Source organism: Stenella coeruleoalba (assembly GCF_951394435.1).
Source record: "Stenella coeruleoalba genome assembly, chromosome: 20".
Lineage (NCBI taxonomy): Eukaryota > Metazoa > Chordata > Mammalia > Artiodactyla > Delphinidae > Stenella > Stenella coeruleoalba.
In genome coordinates, this window is record NC_137166.1 from 31726948 (window position 1) to 31747018 (window position 20071).

At 37.8% G+C, this 20071-nt stretch overlaps 1 protein-coding gene across 2 annotated transcripts in view; it reads left to right on the forward strand.

Annotated features, from left to right (window-relative positions):
• The window catches only part of TOX3 (TOX high mobility group box family member 3), a 104830-nt gene that overhangs the window by 66030 nt on the left and 18729 nt on the right, over positions 1-20071 (forward strand). Inside the window, exons 2-3 of one of the 2 annotated variants that reach the window (XM_079907659.1) lie at positions 7731-7796; positions 12086-12340. In XM_079907659.1, the coding sequence (XP_079763785.1) occupies positions 7731-7796; positions 12086-12340 (321 nt within the window). The remainder of the gene's footprint in view (positions 1-7730; positions 7797-12085; positions 12341-20071) is intronic. The other variant, XM_079907660.1, reaches the window with a different exon arrangement.

Here is a 20071-nt window from a genome sequence, read left to right on the forward strand (position 1 = left end):
TACAAAGCAAAAATTTCAAAAACCAGGATTTTTTTCAATGAGAAAAAAATCAACTATCAAATTTAATGCTCAGATTCTTGCCCCAGTGATGTTAGATTGTTAGCTTTCTCTTTTCTTTTTGCCCCTTTTTTCACTGCAGCTTGGTTTTGGCCACTGAAGGCATCCATCCTTACCACTCCAAGGCCTCTTTATCTTTTCTAGAAAAGGGTAAGTGCATTTGCTAGAATAAAGCATTTTTTTCAAGCTAAGTATCTCTAGTGTTTCAAATATTCATTTTATTAGAATGTATAATTCTTCCTATTACCACTTTTTCCCCATAAGCGTGGGTTTTGGAGGGACCTGTGGTAACAGATGCTTGGTTTCTCCTCTTTATCTGAATTTCAAGTGCTTATTCTGTGCCCTGCTTGGCTTGGAGGACAATTCTACATACCATCATTTCACATCTAGAAATTAATTCATCTGTTTGTTCATTCAATTGAGATTTATTGAACGCCTACTATTTATCAAACACTCTTCTTGGCACTGGGACATCCGTATAAACAACAGATAACACATTCTTATTAAGTTTACAATCTAGTGGGGAAGAAAGACAAGAAATATGTTGAAAAGTGTTATGGAAAAAATCAAGTAGGGAAAGAAGGGTAGAGTTCTAGAGGTGGAGGAGGGCTGCAAAGAAATTTTATACGTGGTCAGAGAGAAGGTGACATTTGAGAAAAGACTCAAAAGGAGGGAAGTGAGCAAGCCATGGGGACACTTGGAAGGACAACAGTCTGGGCACAGGAAACAGCCAGTGCAAAGGCCCTGAGACAGGAATGTGTCCGGGTCTTGAAGCAACATCAAGGAGGCCGGCAGGGCTAGGGTAGGATAATCAAGGGGAGAGAACACTGGCAAAGGTCAGAGAAGAAATGGGGCCATTGTACAGACTTGGGCTTCTTCCCTTGGGTGAATGAGCAGCCATTGCAAAGTTTTGAGCAGAGGAGCGATGTGATCTGCCTTGGATTTTCAAAGGATTTCTTTGGCTCTGTGCTGAGAATAGACTGTGGTGGGAGCATGGCAGAGCCAGCGGGGCCTGCCAGGAGGCTGCAGCAGGGATGCAGGAGGGAACGGACGGCTGGGGCCTGCCTGAATCCTGCGGAGGGGTGGCAAGCGGTCAGCTTTGGATATAATTGGAAAGATGAGCCAACAGAGTCCTTTGATGACTTGATGAGGGAAGGGAGAGAGAAAGACTAGATTCAAGGATGATTTTTGGCCTGAATCACCGGAACTGAGTCACTTCCCCATCAAAGGAGATGAGGAGAGGCTGCGGGTGGAGTGGTTGGGGGAGAGGATGAGGAATTCAGTTTTGCTCACATGATTGAGATGCCTATTGACAACCAAGGGGAAGTGCTGTGGGCAATTGTATATGTGAGTCCGGTGCTTGGGAGATAATTATCTAGGAGTTTCTAGTGTATGCAAAGGTAAATAATATTTTTGAAAGTTTATTTCTTTAAAAAAAAAATCTTGCTTTGTACTTGAACCTGTTAACGTATGTGTGCATATGTATATATGTAAGTGTGTAGAATTGTATATATGTGTGTGCATAATTCTCTCAATATATAATTGTATAATTAGCAGAATTATGTGTGTATATGTATGTCTGTTCTTCTGCTAATTATACCTCATAGTCCATTGTTTGCAGTTTTTTGTTTCTAGCCTATTGTTGACCCCCTAACCTTTGGTACAGACTGACTTTATTGACCGAGTCATTCTCCGTTTCCTGGTATGGCCCTCCACATTTACCTCTGATCATCATCAGTAGTATTATCATTCACCATATTGGGCTTGTGTTCACTCTTCTGGGCTTTCTATCTTGAAACAGATTACCACTGCTGAAAATGGTTAAAACTTGGTTACGTCCGGTAAGTTGTTTTCCGCGGGGCAGTTAACAGAGGCTTCGAGAGTGTGTGAGCTTAGCAGTGCAGCCTTCTCTATCATGTGACCATGCTTGGCACACTTGATCCATGATGGCACAGTTCATTCGTGTAAGCAACTTGACAGATGTCCTTACTGAGGCATCAAATTGGATGGTGTCTGCTAACAAATCTAGTGGGAAAAAAGAAAAGAGAATTCAAAGGATTATCTTTTTTTTTTTTTTTTTAGGATTAAATTTGTGCCGTTTAGCTGTTTATACCCTGTAGTTAATGCTGCCTTATTAGAAGCCCATACAATTCTTCACATGGGTGTCAAAATAATTTCAGTGAAAATGATGTTGTGTGGACTCATCAGGCTGAAGTCTTCGTCTTGTGATTACAGATGGGTTATTGTCTGCTGTTTCACTGTCTTCCAAGCCTTTTGCTGGACGAGCTAGACTTAACAATCTCCATTAATTTACTTTGGCATTTCACATGGCTCGTCAGGCCACAAACACGATGGTCTTTAATAATTTTTTTTTTAATCCTGCAATGCTCCTTTTTAATTGATGTACTTCATAAATTGTATTTGCCAAAGCTATAATTACTCATCAAGCAGTGAAAGCAAACCTACCTCCAAGTACAATGAAGATGTTCTTTTGTGAAATTATTAAGATACAGAAGTTCGACACGCAGAGTAATTGTTTTAGCACTGCTTTATAATTATATCTTTTGGGAATGTATCTTTGGGGATCACACCTATTAGAGCCTATCAAATTGGAAAGGACCGATCATCACCAGAGCACCTCATAAATGCCCCTGCCTCACAGTGACCATTTCCCAATATATATGAGGTCTTTAAAACACTTGGAATTGGCCTATTTCTTTCATAATGTTTTTAAATGCTCTTTAGAGTGGTTAACTCTCTGTTTCACCTGAGTTTCATTTAATTTATTTGAAATATTTTGTTCTGACTCTTGAAATCACATAGAAGAACCTTGTATCATTGTGTAGGGGATCCTGCAGGGAACATCAGTGGAGAGTTACCATCGAAAAAGTTTGGAAATAGGCTAAGTTAAGGTGACTTAGAATCGCATAGAAGAACCTTATATCATTGGGTAGGGGGTCCTGGAAGGAACATCAGTGGAGAGCTACCATCGAAAAAGTTTGGAAATAGGCCAAATTTAGGTGACTTAGAATCGCGTAGAAGAACCTTATATCATTGCGTAGGGGATCCTGGAAGGAACATCAGTGGAGAGCTACCATCGAAAAAGTTTGGAAATAGGCCAAATTTAGGTGACTTAGAATCACATAATGTAGAAATTCGCATTTAGTTGATTCGCAAAATGCGTAAATTTTACCATGGTGCAAAACTACGATATTAGCTTTTATAAGAAGGATCCAGGGAGAGTAAGAAAGTACTGTCAATAAAGGATTTGGAACAAGGTTTCCCAGAGTGTGTTCCCGCAAGGTGTCGTGGGGGAAACGAAAAGGAAGCGCTCCACAGCGAACCTGGGAAGGAAGTTTACCGTCTCCCACTTAAAGAAGAGTCAGGTGTGTCCAAGTAGGAACGTTGCTGTCTTTTGTGTCATTTTGTCTCCAGTGTCTTGCATGTTGTAGGCATAGAATATTTGCTGAAGAGTGAACTGCAGGACTTCTCAGAGCCTTTAACTTTACAGCAAGCACTGTGACTCATTCCAAGAGAGGGCGGTGATCCGCAGCCTTTCCCAGACTTATTGACTTTGGAACCCTTTTCTTGAGGAACGTTTTACTAGACTTAGTAAATGAGATACCCTCTGGGAAATTCAAGATTTGAGTAAGATCGTTAAAAATAAAGTTTTGAAATTGATCACTGAGTGAAATATTCAAGTTTTTTGCTGTGATTGGAACCTAAATGATACAGATTATGCAGCAGGAGGGATGTCAGACTTCATTGCTTGTATCTGTGATTTTGGGCAAGTTGCCTGACCCTGAAAAGCCTCAGTGTGTTCATCTGTAAAATAGGGATAGTAATTATGTTTTTCTAACTGGTTCTTGGGAAAATAAATTACATTTGGTCCCACTCTGGAAAGTTAAATGAAACTATGTAGAGGACTTCACTGGGTAAACCCTTATTATCATTATCATCATACAAAACTAAGGGATAGGCCTTCCCTGGTGGCGCAATGGTTGAGAGTCCACCTGCCGATGCAGGGGACACGGGTTCATGCCCCAGTCCGGGAAGATCCCACATGCCGTGGAGCGGCTGGGCCTGTGAGCCATGGCCGCTGAGCCTGCGCATCCAGAGCCTGTGCTCCACAACGGGAGAGGCCACAACAGTGAGAGGCCCACGTACCGAAAAAAAAAAAAAGTAAGGGATAAAATTGCTCCATTTAGTTGGTTATGATAGTTAGTTGGTTATGATACATTGAAGTTAAAATGCGATCGACCTTTCTCCCTCTCTCCCTTCCTTCAACAAATAGTGGAGGGCTTCTCACATGCCAGGCGTTGTTGTTAGTTCTGAGGGAGACAGCAGTGAACGCAATTAAGGTCCCTTCCCTCGTGGACCTAGGGTTTTTGTAATATAATGTGTTTACCGATGTCATGGTCTCTTAGAACATAAATTTAATTGTACACAATTCAGTTAAAGTTAACTGTTCTGAGGTCATTATATTAGAGATCTGCCCCAAAGGATCACTTTTTCTCTCAGAATTGGACCTGTTCTTACATGAAACAAGCAACACAAGATTCAGAGGTCATGTTTTAAAAGAAAATAAATAAAATTAAGCTAGCATTACTCGATAAGGTAAAGCCAGGGAAACGTGGGATCCCTTTCTTCCCAATCAGGTCCACCATGGCAGTCGGGTGGCCAGATTTAGCGAATAAAAACATACAACATGCAATTATATTTGAATCCCCCATAAATAAAGAATAATTTTTTTTCTATAAGTAAATCCCAAATACTGCAAGGGACATACTTATACTAAAATAAAAAGTGGTATATTTAAAAATGAAATTTAACTGGGCATCCTGTATTTTTTTTTTTTTCTGACCACCCTTCCTCTCTAAACCACGGACCCAGCCCACTGCACAGAAGAAAGATGATTGCAACAAGTCAACGTTTGAATCCATCTGTGCAGAGGAGATATTTTACCCCAAACAGAATAGGAACTTTTGCTTCCATTTGAAATGATTTATAGCTGTTCCCGCCTGATCGCCGAGTGTTTCCAAGTTAAAAGCCATTAATTAAGGCCTTATATAGATACAAAAGATATTCGAGGAGTGCTTTGTAATTCCAGCTCAGTACTTCAGGTGAGAGCTTTTCAAATTACGTGGACCACTGGAGCCACCTGCTTGAGGAACCACGGTGGGAGCCGTCTCGTGGCTCATCAGTGCGCCACCGTGCCAGCGTTGTTACTGATTTTTCTCATTTCTCCAGGGCAAATACTAATTAATGGATACAATTCACAGCTGATTAGCTGTGGTTTCTTCAGTAATTACATTCGCATACTAACTGTTCAGAAGAGGATTTCTAACCCAGTTCTTATTTCACTCTAAGCTTAATTTGTTTTTTGAATTGTTTAGGTCCTTCGTTAAATAGCCATTTTATTTTTCTTTGTTGTTTTAGGTGCTATTAGATAATAAGTGAGTTTAATCTTTAAAAAATGCTCGCTGATAATGAGCTGTTTGCCTTAAATGGATTTCTAATTCCCCAACAAAACCTACATTTAAATAACAGTAAAGTTGTGATACAGGCTTTCCCGAGGTTTGAGTCAGGAATTGGTATGCGGAATATACATCGTGGCCCAAGTTCTCATAAATCTCCAAAAAGAACATTCTAAATGGAGGCCCGAGATCGTAATTCTAAAATCATTCATTCATCAAAAATTCCAAGATCAGGCTTCCCTGGTGGCGCAGTGGTTGAGAGTCCGCCTGCCGATGCAGAGGACACGGGTTCGTGCCCCTGTCCGGGAAGATCCCACGTGCCGCCGAGCGGCTGGGCCCATGAGCCATGGCCGCTGAGCCTGCGCTTCCGGAGCCTGTGCTCTGCAACGGAAGAGGCCACAGCAGTGAGAGGCCCGCGTACCGCAAAAAAAAAAAAAAAGAAAATGGGGGAAAACTCTGTGTGTGTGTGTGTGTGTGTGTGTGTGTGTGTGTGTTCATGCTCCTGCTCACGTGTTTCTTTTTACTTTTAAAATGATTTTTAAAACACTTCATTGAGGTATCATGGACCTACAAAAAAACTGTACATATTTCATGTATACAACTTGATGAGTTTGGAGATAAGTATACATTTGTGAAGCCATCACCATGTGTTTTTGATATCACATGCCTTCAGAGAAACTAGATAAAGGGCTTTCTTAAGCGCCACAAATACATCTTTCATAAATCCTTATAAAGATACTTATCCAAATGAATCTGAGGGCTCATTGTGTGAGGATGTATTTAGGTGCGATTTTACAGGGTGGGATTTGGCTTCTGTAGACCATAACAGCGTTCTGGAACCCTTAGAGCCTTCCATATAAATCCTGCTTGGTTCTTGGATCCCTGATATGAGAAAGTGCAGCGTGTCAGTCCCGCTTCTGTGAACGAATCCTACAGGTTCAGAGTCAGAGGATGAGAGCCTCCCAGAAATAAGTGCTTGTGGGTTTATTGGGAGGAGGATTATGTGGGTCTTCCATATCTATGTGTCTGTATCTATATTTATTCTCTGTATTTATCTGTGTGTTTGTATCTATCTGTTTACCTATCTCTTTGGGAAAATTGTGCCTTTTACTTTAAATAATTACTAGCTCTATTTATAATAGAGAATGGATATACATTTCACCCTGTGGAGACCAAACCTATGTGTTATTTGATGCATGAAAGGAAGGAAATAATACACTTTATAAAAAGAAGGGCATTCTTTTACCATTTAAAAATCATGAAAATAATATAGCTCCGGATAATTATGCTCACAGAGCCTTTCCACATTGCCAGACTGATAAGAGAATGTTTAAAGCAACAAAACGTTCCTACTTAGACCATCTGAACCTGAAAATACGTTTCTGCCAAAATCCAAGTTTTATATTTTGATAACAGGTCTCTAGAAGGAAAGAGCTTATGTCTGAAATGCTGATACAGTCTTATTTGTGATGGCCTGAATGGGCTATTGTGTTAGGGAATTAAATAAAAATTGCTGTGTTCATAGGATCCCGCTTATATGTTAAACCTCTTTGCACTTAATGTTACATTGAGAGATTAAATACCACTGTTTTCAACAGCTCTGATGGATATAGATATCGTTTTAAACCCTGGAGATTTAAAAAATACTCTTTAGTCTTATTATTTATTTATATTCATGCCACACCCCATTCACGGGAAAATAGAATTTGAGTCCTGGGAATTGAATTCTATTCACTCTAATTCACATTTTAACCTACCCACACTTGTGACATCTGTTCTTGAAAAGTAAGCTATGAAATCCCAACATGCTTTAAAAATGTGTCAGGGTGATTTTCTTGGAAACTCTTTTCCTGCTAACCTCTGACAAATGCCAGTTCGATAAACAACACCCACTAGTGACCAGTTGGCCAAATGTTTACAATTGTCTCCCTTTGCTATTAGTCTCGTTGAGAAACAACACTATTTTCTAGAATTATCGCGTTAGCTTAACTCGGTGCTTTATTTTCTGAGGGAACCAGCCGACAGCATATAGCATAGTGCTCTGAAATCTGTCACAGTTCACATTGGGTCCGAGTGAAACCACCCTTTTATCTCACAACACCAACATTCTTTCCAAATCCCATCTAAGCAGTAAGTAAACCCCCAGAATTCTTTATGATGTTGCATATTAACATAAAACGATCTGTTTTCTTTCAGTTTGGAAATAACAATAACTACATGAATATGGCTGAAGCAAACAACGCTTTCTTTGCAGCCAGCGAGGTAGGTGTCTGCCTTAATGTATCTGTTCATGTTTTGTGTGTTATTTAGATCATTTAACAGGCTTGAAGGAAAAAGCCAAGTATTGAATTTATCTTGTTATTACGTGGCACGAGGTAACGACTTTGGAGGAAAAACGAGAAAAACCTATTGGAAAAGAAAATAACCTGACAAGTCTTTATCACTCGTCCATAGGCTGTTAGGAACGTTAGTAATTCACATACACATCTCTTGATGAAAAGAGTATAGATGCAAGCAAAAGTAAGTATATAAGAAAGGATAGAATATCTATCCAAACTATATTTGGAAACTAGGATGGAAGGGACTCCTAATAGAAAATATTTAAACTTCACACAGCTCTGGGGATAATTTCATTAAGTTGACATGGTTTGGGAACAGTGTGGCAGAACAGTATTACAATTTCTGGGGTCTTCAGTGAGAGTGGTGTAAAATGAGTGTTTTTGTTAGATTCCCACACCCGAGTACGGTGCCTGGCACATAGTAGTTGCTCAATAAATATGTACTGAATGAATGAATGAATGAATGGGCATGCTCCAAGACTCGGCTATAGCTAGGAAAATCAGTCGATGGATTTGAAATGCAACACCATGGTGGCTCTGAGTTTGTCTGCAGTTTACCAGTGCCCATGGAACAAACATATTTTTGTTGCTGTTTTCACTGCCCTTCCCTACTTAGTGACTTAAGGCTGCTGTCTTGGTCTCATTGGCCTGCCCTCCAGAACAGCCTCCATCTTGATTAGATCAAGAAAGAGCGACATATGTATATGTATAACTGCCTCACTTTGCTGTGTAGCAGAAAGTAACACAATATTGTGAATCAGCTATACTCCAATACAAATTTAAAAAAAAAGAAATGGTTTCTTAAAAATGGTAGACTGTGAGATTTAAGATTTTAAAACAAGCACAAGCAGAAGTGAAATTGGTCCAAATGGAACATTTCCTCTTGTGATTCCTGTAATAAAAAGTCTTCATTTTCCAAATACATTCAACTATAGGAAACTGGACCAGCTTGACCCCAGAGAATGAAAATCATAATGGCTTCGTAAATGATCTCAGTTACAGGGAAGCAAGTGGTATGGAAGAAATTAACTTGGAGAAATTAGTAGAGAAAGTTGGGGAATCGAGGACTAAGGGTATCCGTAGATGAATCATTTTTGCAGTGACCATCATCTCTCTAACCAAGGATGCTGCCTGGATAAGGGAATATTGTTTGGCACTGGCTGCTGTGTTGTTTGTGATAATGAGCACAAACCCCATCTGTAAGGACAACATGATGTTTCATTCTGTAGGATTTTTTTCCCTCCATTTGAATCAAACATTGATGAAAGCTCTACTGCCAGCAGCTGTTCAGAGACAATTTAATTCCAGCTGTGATAATTCACCGTGTCAGACATTGGCTGTTATATGTTGATACAACAGTTCTCCAGATTTGCATTTTTATCAAAAGGAACAAATGTTTTGAACATTTCAGTACAGATGGTATTTAATCATGTACATACTACTTTAACATGTACAAGGTAAACACTGGAAAGTCAATATCTGCAAAAAGTAATCATATAAACTCTAACTGATTAATCTGATAGTGGTCATGTGGCATAGTTGCAAAAGTCAATGTCTTTTTCTTTGGTTGCTGCGTACTTGGTTATTTTTATTATCTCAGATAACCAATGTTGCGATGACTCTTTTCTCTAAGGAATGTTTAACTTTATATTTAATGGATTACCCCTCTTTAAAAGTCATTTAAGATTTTAGCATTTTCTTAGTTATATAATATAATATTATGGTATTATTTTATCAGGTTATGAAATAGTAATATATTAAATTCTAGCTCAAAATTAATTTGTCTTTTAAAAAATATACTGGAGGAACACACAATATGTAAGATCTCTCTTTATTCCTTAACAGAAATAAAAATGACAACCTCCTTAATTTGAACTGCCTCACTTAAGACATGTTAGAATTTAAGAAGTAATCTTATATAATTATTTCACTGTACATCTTTTCTTGAACAAAAAATAAAGCCCAAGTAAATGTTAATGCACTATGTTATAGTATGTGCCTAATTTCCCAATCACTGCCTTAAAAGTAAATTTATTTGTTTTTTTAACATTTTAACGAGTACAGACTAATTCAGGAAGACTTTAGGTTTGATGCTGTAAAGTCGAAAGTGTGCCTGAAACCGATCCCCTTCCCATAGGTATCGCCCTGTAGGTAACACTACGGGGACCAGGATGCTCTGAGTTTGAAATTCACACATTTGCTTTATGTTTTCTGTCTGTGTCATGATTACTCTGACCATTTTTAAAGTACTTTAAATATTTATTGAAATAATATTTCAAGTGTTAATTACAGTGGTAATGAAAACAGCCAAATGCCACATATCAAGAATGAGTGTTTATCCGTATTGTTAATGTGATATGTTAGATTTCATTAAGCAGTAATGGGGTAGCAAATGAGTCACAAATTACAGTTGCATCTGTTACTAGACCACATTAGTGCCAAAATAACGGCAAATGCAGCCATAGGGTTACATTCATTAGCCAACCACGCTTGTGGCCAATTCATCCCTTTGTGTTTGAGAACTCGGGGTACCACAGTCAGAAATTGACATCCTTGGGGGGGTCATTATTGGAATAAATATGTCAGAAAATCTAATATTTCATTCTAGCTTTCAAATGTGTTATTATGCTCTAATGTTTTGCATCTATTGAATCTGCTAAGAACCTCAAGATGTTCAATTGTCTGCCATAAACTCCCATAGCTTGTGACCTCTTTATTTCTGGTGAGATACAAATAGTAGTTGACAGGTTCTATAGGCAAGAAATGTTTTTTTTTTCCCCTTGCGTTTGTTTCTATTTTCTCTCAGATGGTTCTTAGGTTACATCATCATTGATAGCTTGAAGAAGGATGATTTTCAGCTCTTAATTAGTTCTTTTAACCAGTTACAACAGATTCAAATTATGTGGTACCAATTCATTCTTCAAAAAATGCTATTAGTAATAAATGAACTATAATGTTGACCCTCTGAGCTAGGAATAAAAAGTATCTGAGCTGTCCCTGAAGCCCTTCACCCTACAAAAAAAATATTCTAGACCTTGACCCTTCTCCCTACAAAATCCAAGTTCTATTTTAAGAAAGACAATTCATGGGGTTCAGCAAGGCAGCCCTGATTTGCATCCCAAGGCCCTATGTGAAAACACTATCTTTGAGAATCTAAGTAGCCGTGAAGAAAACAATGCATTATTTACTTAGGTCTTGAGAAGTAACACATGTCTAGGTAATTGAGCAACATCCATGGAATTAGAACATTTCTATCAATATATCTCTATGCTCGTTCTATGGTCTTTAAAAGCTGAAGACTGGGGCTTCCCTGGTGGCACAGTGGTTGGGAATCCGCCTGCCGATGCTGGGGACACGGGTTCGTGCCCCGGTCCGGGAAGATCCCACATGCCGCGGAGCGGCTGGGCCCGTGAGCCATGGCCGCTGAGCCTGCGCGTCCGGAGGCTGTGCTCCGCAACGGGAGAGGCCATAACGGTGAGAGGCCCGCGTACCGCAAAAAAAAAAAAAAAAAAAAAGCTGAAGACTGGAAGGAAAGTGTTCTGATAAATACATATCAAAATCTTCCTATAAAAGAAAATAACTCTCCTTACAATTGAAATAAAAGCCGTGGATCTATGTACTCTGATAATCCTTATATGAAATGCTTTATTACAAACAGTAACAATTTCCGTGGAAGCATCCATTGCACTTGAGGATATACCAATAAGGAAATTTAAAAAGCAAACCATACATTCAATATCACTTGTTTTATATGTTGTGGCAGAAAGTAAATATGTGTAATGTTCACTTCTGGATTAATGTCGTATGTGTGCTCCACAAAATCGTCAGCATTTGATGAAGCATGTGGATAATGTAAGCGTTTGAGCCGTTTCACTAACATATCAATAAAGTGGTAATTTGTTATATAGCCAAATCTAATGTCGCTGGTGCTCCAACTAACAACAAAGACAGATGTTGCTAATTAAGTACGCATTAAAAAACTGTTAATACTGATACTCCATTAAAATCATATGATAATGAGACTCAAATCTTTAATCAGAATGATCAGCAAAACTTTATATATGGAAATCTGTGTTTAAGGTATTTTCATTTGAGAAATCAATATTTGGCCTAGCTCTGTAGTATTTTCATGCGAAATCTTTCGTTTTCCCTCCAAGGAGAAATAAGATATAGGAAGAGAATATGAAGATATCTGTATTTTGTTTCCTTTAGCAGACGTTCCATACACCAAGCCTCGGAGATGAGGAGTTTGAAATACCCCCGATCACGCCACCTCCAGAGTCGGACCCCGCTCTGGGCATGCCTGATGTCCTTCTACCTTTTCAAGGCCTCAGCGATCCGTTGCCTTCCCAGGGAAGTGAATTCACGCCCCAGTTTCCCCCTCAAAGCCTGGATCTTCCTTCCATTACAATCTCAAGAAATCTCGTGGAACAAGATGGCGTGCTTCATAGCAGTGGGTTGCATATGGTAGGCAGCAAATTTACTGCTTGAAAGTGTTTTAGTTATCGTTTGTCCTTCTCAGGGTAAAGATCTGAGAGCCCATGTGTCATAACATGCTCGTGCCTATCCACCGGAGGACGTGTGGATTGTTCCTCCCAATGCCGTTTAAATGCAGGTAGTGGATTAATCCCTGGTGTGGGACAAGAGCGCGCTGGGTTGGTTGACTTGAAAGAGGAGGACCCAACAAGATCCTTCTGGTTTGAAATGAGTTTCTGAGAAGTCTGATTCATTGGTTTGAAAGCAGCCCATCTCCCCTTGCCTTTGGTTTGACAGAGAGGTGGACTTGAGTCGAAAGTTTGCCCAGGAGAGTTTTTAGAAATGGAAGCCCTTATCAAGTGCCCGGGTCTTTTGCATTTGTTGGATCAAAGCATCACGTTTATGATACATGATTTGCTCCTATCTGAGATGAAATATCAAACTGTGGTACACAGAAAGGGAGAAAGAATAATTGCTTATAACCAGCAGAGAAAAATATAGAGCAGGTTATTGTGTGAAGTATACCTAATTGTGGTATTTATTGTCGTAAACATCAAGTAAGGCCCTCCAGAGAGCCAAGGTTACTAATGCAATAATTTTGGTTCTGTTTTTCTTAGTGTGCAATTATAGTTAGCAATCACCAGAGTAAATCTGCTTAAGTATTTTAAGCTCATCTGCTGGGATTGTTTTTTTTTCTTCTCTACCATAGTATGTAATGCATTTGTGTCTATCTAGGTGAGGTACTAGGCAGACATTTTAAAACAAGATTAATAGTTTATAGGGCTTTTTTTTTAACCCTGATAAAATGAAACAGATGTGTTGGTATAACAAAAAACAATTCCTATTGCTTGTTTACATATTTCTGTGCACATTATGACCATGCCAGCGATGTTTATTGGTTTCATTGTTAATTCCCCAGATAACAACAGATGATTGCCGAATATGTAGTGGATTAGCAGTGCAAAGATTCAGCGTGCTCTCTGAAATATAAGATTACTTTCCCAAATAGGATTGCGGCAACATAATTTTCTTTGCCTGTGATCTTTTGTGTCTGAGCTGAACATCAGGGTTTTTATTTTTACTTTTTTGTCAGAAAAGAATGCAGGGAACAGTCGGGAAATGGTCATTAAGTATTCATAAACGTTCTTCGCCATCACAAATAATTGTTTCCTGTGAACTTTCTTACATTTTTGTCCCTTTGACACTGGAAGGGAGGGTTCTGTCCTCTGTTCCTCTATAATGAGGCTTGCAATGTTGTGCCTGGAAAATAATAAAAATAAAAAGGGTGTTTAGTCACCAAGAGAGTTTGCCCAGGGTTCACCATTATTCATAGATGCTCAGCGAGGCTCATTTGAGTTAGGGAAATAGGTAAAAGACCATATAATGCATGCTAAAATGTGTGCTTTATTAAATTGGTAAATATTTATTAATAATATAAGAATCTGCCTTTAAATTAAACATCTGATGAATTACCTTGCCTTAAAGCTATAAAACTGTTATTGCTGCTATAAAAAAAGTGTAAAGGAGGCATTTTGACTATGAAATTTCATTTCATGGTCAATTGAATTTACTATATTGGAAAGAACTAAAGATGGAATCATAAAATAATTATGATATTCACATACACTTAAAGAACAGTGCTTTCACGGGCTGGCATTGGAAGAGAGGACTCAATTTTTAATGCTTCTTTTGTAATGTATTGCTAATCACTCAAGCCGTTGAATTATATCATTGATTTTTAAAAGTATGAGTACTTTAGCCAAGTGCAAATTGTTGTCATGGTATTTACATGGACCTCATCACATTTCTTGGAGCCTTTCTGAAGTTTTGCTGAACCCAAATGATATTTATTTTGGCTGGAAACAAACTAATCTTGTTGAAAATTCTAGTAGAATTTCACCTTGAAGAAATGTCATGGGATTTTAAATCACAAATGTTGGAAAAAATAAAATGTACCAGGACAGAATTATGATGAATACAATGTGTCGTTGGCTTTGTTCTATGTACTACCTGACATGTTCACCTATAAACTTGAATTCAGAATCGCCAGAGGCATGGTTAAAAATAGGTTATGTCAAGGTTCTTCTATATTTCCCTCCGGGTACCGAGGTGGCTGGCGACATCATAATGCTCCACAGCAGCTCCTCGGAGATTTCCCTTAGGAAGGTCACCAGAAAAATAATAAATAATACTTTATACATCATGCACTCGGCTTCCCAGTGTGCACCGGCTATCATACCTTATGCAAGTAAGAAGTTTTATTATCCAAATGAATATGGCTGTCTGTTAAGGATTGCTATGGTGAATTAAGACTTTCATATAAGAAGAAAAGCCAGCTTGTTTATGGGGTATTGAACCAGCTTTTCTTCAGAGCTTCACTGGTTTTCCTTTAGAAAGAGTGACAGTTTGTCACATTACTGATTAGCTACATTTTTGTTGGCAACCAGCACAACATGTTTATCTTCCTTAAGTTTCTGCCATTATATTTAAAAAACAGAAAGCAGGAACAAAAAAGAAAAGGGGGGATTAAAAAGAGTCTAATGATTAGCATTCCCATTTCAAAATATGCAAATAATGCCCTGGTATTCAAAAGCGAATTGTTGAAAAAATGGAAAGTCGATGCGTTTGTGACTTCAAAGAACAACCTTGATTTGCTTGTTGTGGATATGTGTATTTTCACACAGGGTGTCGCTGGCAAGTTGAAATCAACAGTCATAGTTTGGTTACCTCTAAGCATTATTGTCAGTTTAGATGATCATCTGGAAATTATTTTAATCTACAAAAGATTGCAATCCTAAAAATCTACAACGTGCGCTCCAAAAGGTTTCTTTCTTTTTTTTTTTTTTTAACACCTCTCTATAATCTGCCCAGCCTGCTGAGTAGCATTGACATCAGTAGTACATCAATTTCAGAAAGTGGATTATTTTTACTAGACAGCTATTGTGACATATTGGGTCAGTCATAAATGAAAGATATTCATGCAAGCATGCAATACTTGTAATGAAGTCTCACTCTGACCTTCTGTATGATTGATTCTGTAATTTAGTTTTCTCAGGCAGTGCCTGAAATGAAATGAAATCATGTTGAACAAGTTTTGAATACCCACAGTGCACCAGGAGAAGAAAAATCTGCAGCCCTAGAGGCTTGAGAGAGCAGCTGAACGATTTATCTCTATGCTATTATAGCCTTTGCCAGCATTCAACATTTCTTTTTTTTTTTTTTTTTCTTATTTGGCTTAAGTACTTAATTCTGCAGGTAGCAGTAAATGGGAAAATAAAATGCTGTTCAGATTTAAAATGACAGGACAGGAGTATGTGCAGGGGACTGATAAAATATCTTGAATAGAACTGACCTTTCATGTAGCTGAAAGTTACTGGGGGATTCATCCTCATAATTACCATATAGATTATTTTTATTTCTTTCCTGCAATGAAACATTTCAGAGAGCAGTAGTGCTGATTGAATGAAAATTGAACTTGTTAACATTCTTTTCAGCTTAGCCTGTTGTACATAACAGAAGGTTAGCTTTGATGAATTTCAAAATTCTCTTTGATATCCAAGAAACAGACAGTAACATAATTGTCTCTAGTCTGATATTTTGTATGCCCCCCAAAAGAGAATTTATAAAACACACTGATAATTCCCATATTTTTTCTTCGTGCATTATGTTTCGTGTTTGGAAGAGCGACGTTTTCTGTTTGATGTTGCTTTGGACTTAATTGCGATAGCACATGTTTATAGAGAACACTACTGGTGCTCTGATAATATCAAACATAGTACTAGAAAATTGACAAAGATGGAAGTAAGGGAGCTAAATTTGGGTATGGCAGTCTCTGTACCCGTTAAGGAAAGAGAATGAGAGAGAAAAAAGTCCTACAGAAGGTATGCACACAGAGAAGAAAAGTACCAGCTTTTAAAATATTCACAAAGCTCTTATGTCATAATCCAGACAGATATCATTTTTGATCAGAAAAATAAGAATGTATCAAAATAATACTCCTAAAATTACCAGGCTTATTTTAGAAGTTTTGATTTTTTCGTACAGTCATTTAGTAGGGGTCTAATTCTGAATTATTTTTATTTTCACAAAATAACTTTCATGCCACTTTTGTACTATCCAAAATCTTACGTTAAGAGAAATCGCAGACTTTTCAATTAATACATCGTTTTAGCAATGTAGCTTAATGTGTTACAGATAAAACAGTTATTTCATGGGTCATTAATGTGTTTAATGCATGGAACGTTCTATTAAAACAAGCCCTTATTATTGTTATGGACAGGTTCATTGCCATTGTCAATAGAGGCGGCAGAGCTAAATTCCACAGGACGATTACCATTTAGCCATTGGGGGGACCAACAAGTTCTCATACAAATTGAATGATTAACTCAGTAATGTTTATTTTTGGTCAGGTCATGGTCGAAACGTATTCTTATTGTAAATTAACAATAGAAAAGGCACATCTTACATAAGCAAAATAACTCACTTTGAGTGGAACGGGACCTATCTGTGCCAAGCCCAAAGTATATAATTAAAACCATATTAACTCTAGCAGACATTTGCTGAGCACTTACTAGGTGCTATATATTGTTCTTAATCATTAGAGACCGATCATTTATCAAACTGAGTTCTCGGTCAGCAGTGTCTCTTCCATGTAATACAAAACTTCGGAGTCTGATGACTGCTTCAAAGAGGCATGCTGTCCGAAGTCCACTTTAATTAACTGTTGCTACACCTGGACAATCGTCTACCCAAAATACCCAAGCCACAGACATTTTACGAGCTGCCTTTTTTGGTAGAGCAAATAACCTTGTACCATACACGGCTTAAAAGAAATATCCTTTATTCTCTGCCTGGAGAGGCCTACTGACCCCAACGTATGAGTGTTGTCTTTAAGGTTGAGTTAACTTTAGGATCATGTATTAAAGGAGGGGCGTGTTCCAAACTTCTGCAAAACCCAATTAGCTCTTGTGAAGGGCAACACGTGATTACTTGGTTGATTTATCCCATTCAAGGAAACATGTTATTAAAAAGTTAGGCTATGGTTTATTTCCCTGTATCTTGTTTTTAACATATATATACTCTACAGTTATAATCTTCTGTAGCGTTGGCAGTATTTCCCTGTGGGTTAGGGACAGAAGACACACCATTCTACATCACTCAGATTCCCAAATAAAACTGGCTTGATGTGTCAAACAGTTTTTAGAGGGATGAGAGTTACTCCTGTACTGTGGCCTCACTTGTCACCCTTAGAAACGGTCTCCTTTGCTCGTTTACGGCCTGTCCTGTCCCCTCATCTGTCTCGTTTGCTACTGTCATCCTCAGGCCTGGAACAGTGTCTGGGCTGGAATACACGAGGCTCTCAATAAATATTATATTTGTGGAATATATGAATGAATGAAATGATAATGAAAGAATATTTAGTTGTTACTAAGAACGTACCTTAATACTAAATAAAAATGGAGGTGGGGAGGAGGTTTAAAGTATCAACAGCTGTAAAAATGGAATTCCTCTTTAAAATTTTAATTTAGGATTGAATAAAATCAACACAGAGCTGACTTCTTGGTAAAACAAAGGAGTTAGAGGGTACATAAGAAAATACCATTGTTTTATGATAAACTTGAAATTTTTATTTTGCTAAGAAACTATTAACTTTGGGGAAGACTGGTTTTCACAAAACTTTCATGTGTAGGTATGTTTGATTATAACCCTGAGAGTAGTTATTAAGTAAAAAGTATCTATTTCGGTGCAGATATTTTGATAAATATAACCTTTAGGGTATGTAGGTCTGTAATTATCATTGGTGTATTTGGCTCGACTGTGTTTGTTTCAGTTTCTATTTGGGTTAGGAATGCACTCGCTATGCGTAAATGTTGATTGATTGTTTATTTGGAAATAAAATTTTAACCTCGCCATAGGACATAACTAAATAATGGAGCATAAAATTACTGGATTTCCTATTTGTAGTTCTCTGATATTTATTAATACAAAGCAGTTTTTATTACTGATAATTAATTACTCCATTTCTCAAGAAATATTGATTAAAAAACCGCATAGTGAAAATGTATTTAGTCGCACTTTCTAATATATTTGGGTTATTTGCTTCTTAATTAGATGTTACCCTTTATTATAAAAACCTGATATTACATTGTTACAGAGAATATTTACTTGTAAATGTAGATGGAAGGTGAATTAAATACATTTGCATGTTAGATTTTTAAAGATCGTTTGTGATAAAATCGACTCAGATGGAAGTGAGTATCATTGAACTGAGTAAAAATATCAATAGATAAAATAGAATAAGGGGTGGTACTTAAAATTTAAAAATCTATTCTAAAGCTTATATCTTACATTTGTAAAAGAAACAAAAACGCAAAACAGGAGGATGTGTGATTATGTGTCACCAAGTATGCATCACAAAGATAAATTCCAGGCATGGGAAGGAAAGGGAAATTCATTCTGAGAGGACTTCGTGGAGGGACAGGCCCGAAAGTAGGAGTGAAAAAGATTTGAATATGTAGAGGAGGGAGAGTTTTCTTGGCTAAAGAAATAAGAGCAAACCATTCCCATCCCCCCAAACCCCACATATTTTATATGAAGTATGGACATGGTAATATAACACGGTGATTTACACAGTAGGGACGTTTTTTCCCCTTTCCGTTCTCTTTCAATCTTAAGTCAAGAAGGAAGTCTCAGTTTGGGGCTAATGAGTCTTTCACGTCTCTCTCTCATCCTTTTTAAAAAAGAGAGCAGAACTCTGGCTCAGAACCTTAGGCAGGTCTGCATATTTAGATGGACTGTAATGGAATTATTCAGTGTTTCCTTTACTTAGTATTTATCTGGCATTCCGTTGATTATGGTGATTCCAGTTTTTAATTTATGCTAGTGATGTAAAGTTTCCTTTTGAATATAAAATTATTCAGATATTTAACCGTTCACTCAAATGATTAACGTTCAATAATAGACTGGATTTCAGGCAATTTAAGAAAACGGGGGACCTCTACCCCAGATTTCCCGTTCCTTGGTTTCCTGTTTTAAAAAAACAAAAGACAAAGAGGCTCTTTCATCAGGTAGAGAGAGAAGCAAGCCTCAGCTGAGCACTCCCCCTACCAAGACAGGGACAAACCATCAAGGCATTGTTGCGCAAAGGCTGCGTTGAATTGTACTTATAGATAGAAGGCAATGTGCTTCCTGTTAGAAGTCCATGGCCTGCCCATTCTGAATGACCTTTCTGACTGCAAAAACTAATCCTTGCGTACTCTCCAAAACATAAGCTGAGGTGTTAGGCTATATATTTATACTATTTATAATTAAATCCAAGTTGTCCACAATTGATGGATGCCCATGAAGTACGATCAGTTAATACTTTCTTTTTTGAATTTTATTTTATTTATTTTTTACACAGCAGGTTCTTATTAGTTATCTATTTTATACATATTAGTGTATATATGTCGATCCCAATCGCCCAATTCATCACACCACAACCCCCAGCTCCTGCCACTTTCCCTCCTTGGTGTCTATACGTTTGTTCTCTACATCTGTGTCTCTATTTCTGCCCTGCAAACCAGTTCATCTGTACCATTTTTCTAGGTTCCACATATGTGCGTTAATATACGATATCCGTTTTTCTCTTTCTGACATACTTCATTCTGTATAACAGTCTCTAGGTCCATCCACGTCTCTACAAATGACCCAATTTCGTTCCTTTTTATGGCTGGGAAATAT